At 41.3% G+C, this 13,670-nt stretch overlaps 1 protein-coding gene across 2 annotated transcripts in view; it reads right to left on the reverse strand.

Moving 5' to 3' along the window:
- Positions 1–523: 523 nt before the first annotated feature.
- The window catches only part of TBC1D8B (TBC1 domain family member 8B), a 73,816-nt gene continuing 60,669 nt past the window's right edge, over positions 524–13,670 (reverse strand). For both annotated transcript variants that reach the window (XM_059680132.1, XM_059680131.1), the window contains 3 exons: positions 12,919–12,975; positions 4,980–5,077; positions 524–3,278 (listed from right to left, as the gene is read on the reverse strand). In XM_059680132.1, coding sequence (XP_059536115.1) covers positions 2,883–3,278; positions 4,980–5,077; positions 12,919–12,975 — 551 coding nt within the window. In that variant the 3' untranslated portion in view covers positions 524–2,882. The remainder of the gene's footprint in view (positions 3,279–4,979; positions 5,078–12,918; positions 12,976–13,670) is intronic.

The following is a 13,670-nucleotide window of genomic DNA, read 5'->3' on the forward strand; positions in this document are numbered from 1 at the left end:
ATCAGATGCATACACATTGAGACTTGAATGACAGAAGGAAGGTGAAGGCTATGTTTCTGCCATTTCTTCTGGTACACATGGTTGTGAAGATGTTTGGTTGTTCTATTGCAATTTAGTTATCTATAACTAGATGGTGGGTTCTGAGAGGTTTGGCATCTATTTTGCTGGTGTAAATCAAAGTAGGTGGTGTGGTTCTGGAGTAGCAGCTGTAGTGTTGGCTTTTCATCATGACAGTAGGAAGTAGCAGTTTCCTAATCATAGAAGAGCTAGCAACTCCCTTGGTGGCCTGGTTCTCTGGTATAGCTTTGGAAGTTGTTCTTCAAAGCTCAATTTAGAGTCAGTTCTCTTGATAATTATGTAAGCCACTTAATGTCTGGTAATAAATCTTTGCCTGGCTAAACTAATAAGAGTGAATTCTGTTCTCTGCAACTGAACCTTAACTAATACAGGAAGGAAGTCCTCAAGTGAAAACTGAATTTAGTGTTAATAAAAATACATTGTAACAAATAACATAGCAATATCATTAAGTAAACCACTTTTCATGTTTATTAGAATAGATTGATAACATTTATTTTATAAGACAAGAAAAGCCACTTTATAACATATTTAATGTAATGTATAAGGTATAATGCTCTGGTTCAGTTTGACATAGCTAACATAAGATTTTTATTATTAAGAACAACCCATTTGTTCAGCAAGGTAGCAACTACAAAACTATGCATTTTGCTTATTTCTCCTATAGACTGAGAAAATGTTTGTCTTTTTAACTTGCATGTATAGTCTTGTTGCAACTGAAAAATTTGTTTACGTATTCAATGTTAATTAATATAGGCTATAATACAATACTAAGGTAATCTTCAATATTCTGACTTTAAAATATCAAATATTAATAGCATTTACTCTTAAGAAAGTATCTTTTTTTGTAAATACAATTGACAAAATACTCAACAAAATATGTGCAATAGTGCCTTTGTATATAAGCATAGAATAGAGCCTGTGTCTTTTTATAGCTACTAAAGTTTAATGTATCAATCATTACATAATAGCAAATGTGTGATAGTTTACATATAAACTATTAACTAAATTCTAAAATGTGGAGATGTTTTAGCAAATCATTTCTGAGAAAAGGCATAGATGCTATTTACCAACTATCTCTTTAAATGGTAATTTCCTTGAAAAGACAAGGTTGACCAAATCATTTTAAAGACACAGCTATCAAGTATTAAGTGTTTGGTTAAGTCCAATTTATGAAATTTTCAAAGGGTTCACTTAAAAATTCTTGAGTTTTTCTGAAAATAATATATTCTATGGTGACAAAGCCGTCTGTGTTACACCTTATTCACAATGGGTCCTTGTCAAAGGCTGACTATACCAATTTTTTCACAAAAGGAGACCTCTTGGGTCACCTGAGTCTAAAGGATATCTATTCTTTCACTGTTTCAGATCTAAAAGTCAAAGGGCTTAAAACCAAAGTCTTTTTTGAAGAAAGAAACTCAGTGGATGATTTCTCCCCACAATTCTTAAGTCAAATGATTAATACATTGCTCCTATCAGAAGTGTAGTTTGCTTATTTTTTCTTTAAAGTGCTAATGAAGCCCATTATTTTTACATGGACCTTCACTGTAATGACTGATACATAAGCAGCATAAAGTATATAGAAATTTATATCTAAATCATATAGTAAAAACTTTTTAGGTAAATACCAGCAATTCTATACATTATCTTCACAGCCATACACACTAGTATACTTTATGAACTTGCCAAACTAATACAGTCTATTTAATATAACTTAAAATGTGACTGGTAAAAATCCAAAATCTAAAGCTAGAATCGAAGCAGTCACAAGCTATTCTGAGACAAATGCCACAAACAGCAGTGCTCAGAAGAATTTCAAGTAATTTCTCAGTTTAATGAGAAACAGTTAAAATTGAACTTTTTCTTAACCCTTCTGAAAAAGCTGGCTTCATCCACTTAGATCCAAATCCAATATTGTTTTTCTTTATATTAACCCAGAGTTTGAGTTCTTGATATATTTTTATCAATAACACAGAAGTATGAGTCAGCAGCTTCTGAACTGCTCAGGTAGGAAGAATTTGGAAGTTACTAAAAATATTTATTAGAAGACAAGATTAGATTAACTTTAAAAAGTTAACATCATTTCAGTTAGATAACTTGAAAATGAGCCCCCATAAGGTAATCTTATAATTAAGGCTATACATCTAAGAGCCTGGTTTTCTAAAGCACTGTAATAGGACTGTGCCAATTTGGAAAGTAGCATTCATCAGTATAACATATCATCATCATTAATACTCAAACATTAACACCACATTTTCAAAATTATCAGTTATTCATATGGAAATAGCAGCACAAACTAGTAATTTCTTTACCAAAAGTCTTACATTGGCGCCCTCTGGTGGTATCATTTAACACACTCCCCTGATACTGCATATTTTGTAAAGGTGAAGGTATTAAGAAGTACAAATTGGTAGTTACAAAGTAGTCACGGGATGTAAAGTACAGTATAGGAAATACAGTCGATGATATAATAACTATATATGGTACTAGGAAGGTACTGAAAATATCAGGGGGATCACTGTGTAAAGTATATGATTGTCTAACCACTATGCTATACACCTAAAACTAATACAAAATAATATTGAATGTAAACTTTAATTGAAAAACAATATTTTTAAAAATTACATTTGTATTGGAAAATATAAAAATTAGAGACTACCACAAAGGAATGATTCATTGTGTTTCCAAATATCTTTTTCAAACATTTTGGTAACATAATAAGTCCCTGATCTCTACTCCCAGGAATCAAGCTGACAACTACAGGAATCTTAGTAAATCTGTCTGATAGGCAAATCCTGTTAAGAGATTTACATCTTGTTTCTAGAACTTAACTGAGAGGTTTTTGCGTGCTCTAGTTTGGCTTTTACATCTATGGGTTTCTCAAAAAATCTCACCACTGCTGGTTCATTCAACAAAGAAGCAAGAATCTGTTCAAATGCAAATGACCACTGAGGTTCTTCCCTGAGCAAGGAGGAATCTTTCTCCAAAGGGCTCTCCGTTTTCCCCTCACTGGGTCCTCCAGAAGCACAAACTATACCAGAGAATCCTTTGGCTGATGATGTAGGGCTATGAAGTGTCCTTCCAACTTCTTCCATTTTGAGCAAAAGGCTGGTTACAACAGCAATGGCTTGATATAACAACTCTTCTTCAGGGTCCCCATGAAATAAGTTATAAAGGGTCTTTGAAAACTGAATAAATTGTGACTAGAAAACACAAGTTAGAAATACCGCATTTGATATTAGATTTAGCAAATATAAACAGAACATATAAGTAAATAGTCACCTATTTCGAATTTGTATCATAAAACATTCACCAAAGAAGTAAAAGAACTGATCATTAATCCACAAATAAATCTTGGTTCTAGAAAGATGGATAGCAACAATAGAAAAAGTCCATTTAAATCATCTCATTTGTTGCCCAATAGCAATATATTACTTTTAATTAGGCAAAGTCTTATATTTCCCTACATGTAAATAATTCATTCATTAATAAATCTAAATAAAAGGATTAAGATGAGGTGCCCTTGATATACCCAAATGGCTAGAGTGAGCATCTCAACTAGGATGACTTAAATTTAGGGAAAAATATTTTGGGACCTATCTAGTAGTACAAGGTAACTCTAAGGAGCCCATTTGGACATGTTTCTCTTTAAAGGCTGAGGTGGGACTCAAGTGGAGAAATCAACTGGTTTGTTTGATTAATTGTCCCTAGATAATCATAGATATTCCTAAAAGATATGTCAATTAAAAAAAAAAGATTCCAACACAAGAGTCCTATAAGTCAATCCTACCAGAAAAGTTTATCTGTAAACAAAGAGCAAATACAAAGGATGTGCTTCATAAAAATATATTGTTCCACCCAGTATGTCTCAGTTGGTTGGACATCATTTCATCCCATGCACAAAACGGTTACTGGTTCGATTCCCTGGTAGGGGATGTGCAGGAGGCAGCCAATTGATGTTTTGTTCCCAGCTCTCATGTCGATGCTTCTCTCCCTTCCCCTCTCTCTCTAAAAATCAATAAAAATATTTACCCCCCAAAATTATATATATATATATATATATATATATATATATATATATATGTATATATATATTCCAAACTTTTAAGTTCACTTCTCTTTTTTCCTAACTCTATAGTACTGTTTCTAAGAATTTTAGAATAAACACATCCCATTGATGCATTTTTTAAAAGTACTTGTTCAACTATCAAATTACCAAGTCCATTGAGAAATACTAAGCTATTTGATGGTTCTCATTTTAGTAAAGTTCTGGGAATATTAAGAATCTATATTAACAGATTTTAATTAAAAATATAATAATATATAACATATACTGACTAAATACTTTGTAAGAAAAGGATGGATTTAGAATTGTGTCAATACAAGTCATTGAGCAGGTTCAAATACAAGATCATTAGGAACCAGGGTGTGACTTACCTTAGTAATTTCTTATTTATAGTACCTAGCACTGGGTTTGTCATCTATAAGCACTAAAAATGTGTACCAAATAGATAAAAATTTCTAATAAAGATGGAAATAGAAAACACCTAAATATGTTATATATATCCATCTTTTCTATAGGTACAAATGTCATAGCATAGAAACTACACTGAAACACTAGATAAGCCTAACCAATGGACACAGACAACAGGGGGGGTGAGGGCGTGAGTGGGGGGGGGATAGGGAGGTAATGGGGGGATAGGACACATATGTAATACCTTAATCAATAAAGAAATTAAAAAAATAATTTGATCCCATTCTTCAGTTCTCATTTGAAGCAGAGTTAATACACAGATGATTTAAATATTTTTGTAATAGCATATTAACTACTTTAGAGTTGGACATACCCACAGTCATTAAAATATCATAAAAAACCTAGAATTTTTTCTTTGAAAGCACTATACCTGTTTCATTCTTGGTAAATCCTTAATGTTTTCTTCTTTTTTGAAAAGTTCATTTTGCCATTGACTAAGATATGCTTGAATATCAACTTTTCCTTTGCCTGAATGAGGAGAACAAAACCATTTTCATAATAAACAGCTTACTACATTTTCTCAAATCTCAAAAAAAAAATTATCGAAAGATATTTCACTGAGTTATAAGAGTCTACCTTTTTCTTTATCCAGGAAATTACCTGAATTAAACTTTAATTTCACCTAGTTGTTCTCAGGACACTTCTCCATTTCCATTAAACTAAAACTTTTACTTTGGGAAAGTTGGGCACTAGGGAATATTTGAAGCAAAATTGAGAAGGATGCATTTTAGATTAAACAGTACATGCTGGCTTGATGATGTAAATGTCATGTAGATATTTTCATGTATACTATGAAGTTTAAAATACCTTCTATATGATGTTCTTAATATGCAAATATTAATTGGTCTATGGTGGCTATTTTTCTTTTCAAAACAACTTATTCACTCATTCATTTGAAGAGTTTAATTAAGATATTAATCTGACTTTATTAATAACTAGAGGCCTGGTGCACAAAAATCTGTGCACTCGGGGGGGGGGGGAGTGGAGTCCCTCAGCCCAGCCTGTGCCCTCTCGCAGTCTGGGACCCCTCGGGAGATAACGACCTGCTGGCTTAGGCCTGCTCCCGGGTGGCAGAGGGCAGGCCTAATCCCTAGGTGCAGCCCCTGGTCGGGCTCAGAGCAGGGCCGATTGGGGAATTGGGGCGCCGCCCCCTGTCATGCACAGGGCACAGCGGATCAGGAGGTTGCGATGCCACCCTCAGTCACGCTCAGGGTAGGGCCGATTGGGGGGTTGGGCACCGCCCCCTGTCACACTCCAGGCAGGGTTGATGGGGAGGTTGCGGTGCCACCCCCTGTCATGCACAGAGCAGGGCCAATCAAGGGGTTGGGGCACCGCCCTCTATCACCCACAGAGCAGGGCCGATCAGGGGGTTGGGGCGCTGCCATTGTCACACTCAGGGCAGGGCCGATGGGGAGGTTATGGCTCTACCCTGTCACACACAGAGCAGGGCCCGTGGGGTGGGGGGGTTGGGGCGCCGCACCCTGTCACACACAGAGCCGCAGGGCGATCAGGAGGTTGGGGAGCTCCCCACTATCAGGCACAGAGCAGGGCCCATCAGGGGGTTGGGGTGCCTTCCCCTGTCAGGAACAGAGCAGGGCCGATAGAGAGGTTGTGGCCCCGCCCCCTATCACACACAGAGCCTCAGGGCGATCAGGGGGTTTGGGCGCTGCCCCCTGTCATGCTGATCCCGGTGCTGGGAGGCATATTACCCTTTTACTATATGGAATAGAAACCTGGTGCATGGGTGGGGGCTGTCTGGTTTGCCCTGAAGGGTGTCCTGGATCAGGGTGGGGGTCCCCACTGGGGTGCCTGGCCAGCCTGGATGAGGGGATGATGGCTGTTTGCAGCTGGTCACACACCCTTCAGGGTGGGGGGTCCCCACTGGGGTGACTGGCCAGTCTAGGTGAGGGGCTGAGGGCTGTTTTCAGGCTGGGACTGAAGCTCCCAACTGCTCTGTTTTTTCTTTTTTTTTAATTTTATTCTGAGCCAGCTTTAGCTCTGAGGCTCCAGCTCTTAGGCCTCTGCTCCTGAAAGCAGGTATCTGGTTTGTTTCGGTTCTACAATCGAAACTCTGTATCAACTCCAGGTCTGAGATCCCGGCTAGCTGAAAGCTGGTTTCTGGGGTTTTGTTTAGCTTCTATTTTTGTAACTATGTTTCATACTGCAAGCTCAGAGGCCTGCAGCGGCAGGCGGGGAAAGTTGGAGTCCTCTGTCACTGAAGCAAGCAAGCCTCATGTTAGTTTCAAGCTGCCTGGCTGCGGCCGCCATCTTGGCTGACAGTTAATTTGCATATCACCCTGATTAGCCAATGGGAAGGGTAGCGGTCATACACCAATTACCATGTTTCTCTTTTATTAGATAGGATTATAAAAATATTAAATGTGCTTATTACTTGAGACCTAGTATTCTCATACCAATATGAACTTGTCCTATCCTAAAGAAACATGTGAAAAGTATGTTAAAATGTAAGAATAAAATGTCTATTACAGCAGAATTTACAACCTAAATATCCATCAATATTGGACTAGTTATTAAAATAAATTATGGTACGAAGATGCAAGACAGAGGTGGAGTAGGTGGAAGTTACACTCACTTCCTCCCAAGTCCAAACTGGAATTACAAGTCAATCATAGAAAAATCATCCTGAATAACCAACAGAAGACTAGCTGAATGTAAGTCTTATAACCAAGGAATTAAGGAAGAAACCACATCGAGACTGGTAGGAAGGACAGGGATGTGAAAAGGGCTGGCCCTGCACCCATGGGTGGTGGCTGAAAATCCAGAGGATATCTCAGCTGCAAAGGTTCCCCCTGAGGAGTGTGGGGTCTCAATCCCATGTGGGGCTCCTCAGCCCAGAGCACCAGAGCCTAGAAGAGGAAGTCACATAATATCAGGCTGTGAAAATCAGCAGGAATTCTGTCCACCAGGGAGAGACTAGAGTCCACTAGACACAGGCACCCTCTTAAAGGGCCAGTGCACAAAATCTTGTTTATAGCCACTAACCCTGGGCTCCATTGTAGAGAGGGCGGAGCAGACTACGTTGTGTGAGACAAAACTGGGGTCTGTAGCTCTGGAGAGAGCTGAAGGGAGTGCCACCAGGATTGCTGTGATGAATCATTCTCTCACACCACAGATGCCATCTTTCTTGGGTGGAGCACTCCATTTTTTATGGCATCAGCCTGAGGGAACTCCCTATTGCCCCGTGGAAGAGTCAGCTGCCTAGGCCCGAGATATTGAGGTCCAGGCAGACTTATGGTGTGCCAGGGTGTGAGTTATGTGTCTCTGGAGCAGAGGCCATTCACTTTCCAGAGCCTAATTGGCACCACCCTTCCCCCATGGGCCATCCACTAGCCTCACTCCCCCATCCCCAGTGGCCCTGCCCTGCCAAGCTTGGGCTCTTTAAAAGGTCAAAGCAGAATCAAAGACTGAGTTGTGTGGCTCTAGGAAGGGGATCATTTTTCCCTTGCATACCTGACCATTGCACAACCTTCCCTTCACAGGGTCAAATCTTGGTCTGTTTGGGCCTGATAAACTCTGGCTGGCCTCCCCTTGATGACTCCCTGAGACCCTGCTCCACCACAAATGTTTTCAGGCTGCTGTTAGGTGGCAGTTGGCCTTGGTGTACCCTGAGATATTTGCTGAGTGGCCTCAGACCCAGCACTGGCACTAAGTTTGAATCTGTATAAACCTGGTAAACACCACTTGTCCCTCCTACCTGGTGACTCACTGAGAACATGCCTCATGCAACTAGCATTCTAGTATGCCACCAAAGGCTTTTTTAGTGACTGAGCTTAACAGGAAGCTGGCAAAGGTAGAAATTGGGGTGCTTTGGACCTTTTGTTGATCTGCTCATGACCTTTGTGTTGGTGGAAGCCAGGTTTGGTGTACATTTTGGCCCCTCCCATGTGCAGTCAGGCCCAGCAGAGGCAGCCAAAAACTGTGGATCGCTCTGTAGTTCCAAACAGGTAGCCCAGGGCTGGGCACAGGCAGTGCCTGACATTGACCTGCACCAGATTCCCTCAGGAGAAGTCCCAGAACCAAAACATCCTGTGGCAGTATTAAGACTATATCAGAGCACAATTCAACTAACTCCAAAATTGGCACACCCAAAGGGAGATCTTGGCAGGCACCAGTCTCTGCTGGGTCGAATTCCACTTCATGGGGTCATACAACAGCAGTTCATATACTCTGGTTGGGGTTGATCTTCATAGTCAGCCAGCCCGAAGGCCAAACTGACCCACAGGTGGACTGAGAGAAATCAAGACTCAACTACAACAGGAGGCTTAACATAAACCACACAAAGGACATTCCTGGAGCACCTAGCTTAAGTGATTAGGGAGACAGCTCCACTAAGCCCCTCAAGATACCTATTACATAAGGACACCATACCAAGACTGGGAGACATAGAAGATCTACCTAATACACAGAAACAATTACAGAGAGACAGCAAAAATAAGGAGAAAAAGAAATAAGCCACATATGAAAGAACAAGAGAAATACACAGAAAAATCCTATCTAATAAAGGAGAAGCATGGTAATTGGCGTACGATCGCTACCCTTCCCATTGGCTAATCAGGGGCGATATGCAAATTAACTGCCAGTCAAGATGGCGGTCGGCAGCCAGGCAGCTTAAACTGAACATGAGGCTTGCTTGCTTCAGTGAGGGAGGAAACCAACGTTCCCCGCCTGACTTGCCGGCGTCTGAGCCTGCAGTTTAAGAAATATTGTAACAAATATAGAAGCTAAACAAAACCCCAGAAACCTGCTTTCAGCGAGCCGGGATCTCAGAGCTGGAGTTGATACAGAGTTTCGATTATAGAACCGAAACAAACCAGATACCTGCTTTCAGGAGTGGAGGCCTAAGAGCTGGAGCCAGGCTAAAGGTGGCACAGAATAAAAAAAAAAAAAAAAAAAAAAAAAAGGAGCAGTTGGGAGCTTCAGTCACAGCCTGAAAACAGCCCTCAGCCCCTCACCCAGACTGGCCAGGCACCCCAGTGGGGACCCCCACCGTGCAGGGTGTGTGACCAGCTGCAAACAGCCATCATCCCCTCATCCAGGCTGGCCAGGCACCCCAGTGGGGACCCCCACCCTGATCCAGGACACCCTTCAGGGCAAACCAGACAGCCCCCACCCATGCACCAGGTTTCTATTCTATATAGTAAAAGGGTAATATGCCTCCCAGCACCAGGATCAGCGGAGCCGCGAGGCCTCCCGGCACCAGGATCAGCGTGGCAGGGGGCAGCGCCCAAACCCCCTGATCACCCTGAGGCTCTGTGTGTGACAGGGGGTGGGGCCACAACCTCCCTATCCACCCTGCTCTGTTCCTGACAGGGGAAGGCGCCCCAAACTCCTGATCAGCCCTGCTCTGTGCCTGATAGGGGGGAGCTCCCCAACCCCCTGATCGCCCTGCGGCTCTGTGTGTGACAGGGTGCGGCGCCCCAACCCCCACCCTCCCACGGGCCCTGCTCTGTGTGTGACGGGGTAGAGCCATAACCTCCCCATCGGCCCTGCCCTGAGTGTGACAGTGGCAGCGCCCCAACCCCCTGATCGGCCCTGCTCTATGGGTGACAGGGGGCGGTGCCCCAACTCCCCTATCGGCCCTACTCTGTGAGTGACAGAGGGGAGCTCCTCAACCCCCTGATGGGCCCTGCTCTGTGCGTGACAGGGTACGGAGCCCCAACCCCCCTGATGGGCCCTGCTCTGTGCGTGACAGGGGGAGTGCCCCAACTCCCCTATCGGCCGTACTCTGTGAGTGACAGGGGTGAGCTCCCCAACCCCCTGATGGGCCCTGCTCTATGGGTGACAGGGGGGAGCTCCCCAACCCCCTGATGGGCCCTGCTCTGTGCGTGACAGGGGGCAGCGCCCCAACCCCCTGATGGGCCCTGCTCTGTGCGTGACAGGGTACGGAGCCCCAACCCCCCTGATGGGCCCTGCTCTGTGCGTGACAGGGGGTGGCGCCGCAACGTCCCCATCGACCCTGCCTTGAGTGTGACAGGGGATGGTGCCCCAACCCCCCAATCAGCCCTACCCTGAGCGTGACTGAAGGTGGCATCACAACCTCCCGATTGCCCTGCTCTGTGCATGACAGGGGGCGGCGCCCCAACTCCCCAATCGGCCCTGCTCTGAGCCCGACCAGGGGCTGCACCTAGGGATTGGGCCTGCCCTCTCCCACCCAGGAGCAGGCCTTAGCCAGCAGGTCGTTATCTCCTGAGGGGTCCCAGACTGCGAGAGGGCACAGGCCGGGCTGAGGGACCCCCCCTCCCCGCCAAGTGCACAAATTTTTGTGCACCGGGCCTCTAGTAACTAAATAAAATGGAGCCAACCAATATACCAGATAAAGAGTTAAACAAATGGTTATGAAGATGACCAATGAACTTATGCAAAAATGGATGAAGTGGGGGAGAACGAAAAGAGACAGTAAACATAAAAAAGGACATAATTACCATTAAAAACAGCGAGAAATGAAGAATACAATATTTCAAATAAAGAATACATGAGAAGGAATCAACAGCAGGCTAGATGAAGTAGAGGACTGATTCAGCGATTTGGGAAGACAAGGTAGCATTAAACACCTAACCAGAGCACTGAAAAAAAAAGAAAAGGAATAAAATATATTAGGATAGTTTAAGAAACCTCTGGGATAACACAAAGCATAACAACATTTGCATCATAGAGGTATGAAAAGGAGAAAAGAGAGAGCAAGGAATGTAGAATCTATTTGAAGAAATAATGACAGAAAACTTCCCTAACCTGGTGAAGAAAAAAGACATTCAAGTGCAGGAAGCCCAGAAAGTCCTAAATAAGATGAATACAAAGAGGGCCACACCAAGACATATAATTAAGATGGCAAAAGTTAAAGACAAAGAATCTTAAAAGCATCAAGAGAAAATCAGTTAGTTACCTACAAGGTTGCTCCCGTAAGTCTGTCCACTGATTTCTCAAGAGAAACATTTTATGCCAGAAGGGACTGGCACAAAACATTCAAAGTGATGAAAAACAAGAACCTAGGACCAAGACTATTCTGTCCAGCAAAGCTGTTATAAAAGTATGAATAATAATTGGCAACAAATACATATCAACAATTACTTTAAATGCAAATGGATTAAAAATGCTTTAATCTAAAAACATGTGGATGGCTGAATAAATAACAAAATGACCCTTACATATGCTGTCCATAAGAGACTCACTTCAGATGTAAAGATACACACGAATGTAAAGGGATGGAAAAAAGCACTTCATGAAAATGTAAAAAAAAAAAAAAAAAAGCTGGGGTAGGAATACTTATACCAGGCAAAATGGACATTAAAACAAAAGGCCGTAACAAGACACAAGGAAAGATCAAGCAAGCAATTCCACTTTTGGGTATTTATAAAAAAAACAAAACCAAATCACCAAATCACTAAATTGAAAAGACATACTCATCCCTATGTGTACTGCAGCATTATTTACAATAGCTAAGATAGGGAAGCAATTTAATTATCCATCAATAGATGAATGGATAACTAAGAAGCAGTACATATATACAAGGGAATATGATTCAGCCATAAAGAAGAATGAAATCGTGCCATCTGCAACATGGATAGGCCTAGGGGGTATTGTGCTGAATGAAATAAGTCAGACAGAGAAAGATAAATACCATATGATTTTACTTATATGTTGAATCTAAAGAGCAAAATAAATAAAATAGAAACAGACACAGAGAAAACACTGATGATTGCTAGAGGATTGGGGGACTGGGTGAAAAAGGTGAAGGGATTAAGAAATACAAATTGGGCCTGTTTGGCTCAGTGGATAGAGCGTCAGCCTATGGACTGAAAGGTCCCGGGTTCGATTCCGGTCAAGGGCATGTACCTTGGTTGCGGGCATATCCCCAGTAGATGTGCAGGAGGCAGCTGATCAATGTTTCTCTCTCATCGATGTTTCTAACTCTCTATCTCTCTCCCTTCCTCTTTGTAAAAAATCAATAAAATATATTTTAAAAAAAGAAATACAAATTGGTAGTTACAGAATAGTCATGGGAATGTCAAGTACAGCATAGGATATATAGTCAATAATATTGTAAAAAATATGTATGGTGTAAGATGGGTACTATATTTAAGGGGGTGATCACTTCATAAGTTATATAAATATGTAACCACTGGGTTGTATGCCTGACACTAACATAATATTGTACATCAACTATAATTGAAAAATAAAAATAAAAAACATTAAGTTAAATTAAAATGTCACATAAAAAAAGTGTGGAATCTGCTTTTCCCCTTTGCTTAAAAACCCCCAATAACTTAAATTATATTCTTAGATCATAGTACCTTTTTCAGGGCTGATTTTTACTGATTCTGCTTCCTTCCCACTTGCATGCTTGGAAACTAAAAGAAAAGAGGACAATTTCAATGTGTAAACTATTTAACAAATAGCTTTTGTAAAATAATATTTTATATTAAGACTCTTAAACACATTATTTTCTTCAATTCAGCAAACCAATTTTAGCCTGGCCTCCTATCATTAGAAGACAAAGTATTGAAGCCCAGCTGGAATGTCTCAGTTGGTTGAATATTGTCCCATGCACCAAAAGGTTATAGGTTCGATTCCTGGTCAGGGCACATACCTGGGTTGTGAGTTTGATCCCCAGTTGGGGAGCATATAGAATGCAACTGATCAATATTTTTTTCTCTTTCTCTCTCTCTCCTCCTCTCTCTAAGCATGTCCTCGGGAGAGGATTAAAAAAAAAAAAGAAAATAAGATAAAGTATTCAAAAAACTTTTACTGTAAAAAGAACACTAGGGGGAAATCCATACGAAAAAATACCTAGGAGGAAGCATAAAAAATATCAAGTATTTATTTCTGGTTGGTATTTTCTTCTTTTTTACTTTACTCAAATTAAATATTTCTTTTATTATGAAATAAAACATACTGGAAGTAAGAAGACTGAGCTATTAGTCCTGATTGTGGCAATGACTTATTGTGAAATCTTGCAGAAGTCAACACTTCTTTCTGGACCTCAGCACCCTTATCTATGTAATTAAGGGACTGACTAGATGATTTATTATGTCTCTTCAAACTT

This window comes from Myotis daubentonii, chromosome X, assembly GCF_963259705.1.
Source record: "Myotis daubentonii chromosome X, mMyoDau2.1, whole genome shotgun sequence".
Lineage (NCBI taxonomy): Eukaryota > Metazoa > Chordata > Mammalia > Chiroptera > Vespertilionidae > Myotis > Myotis daubentonii.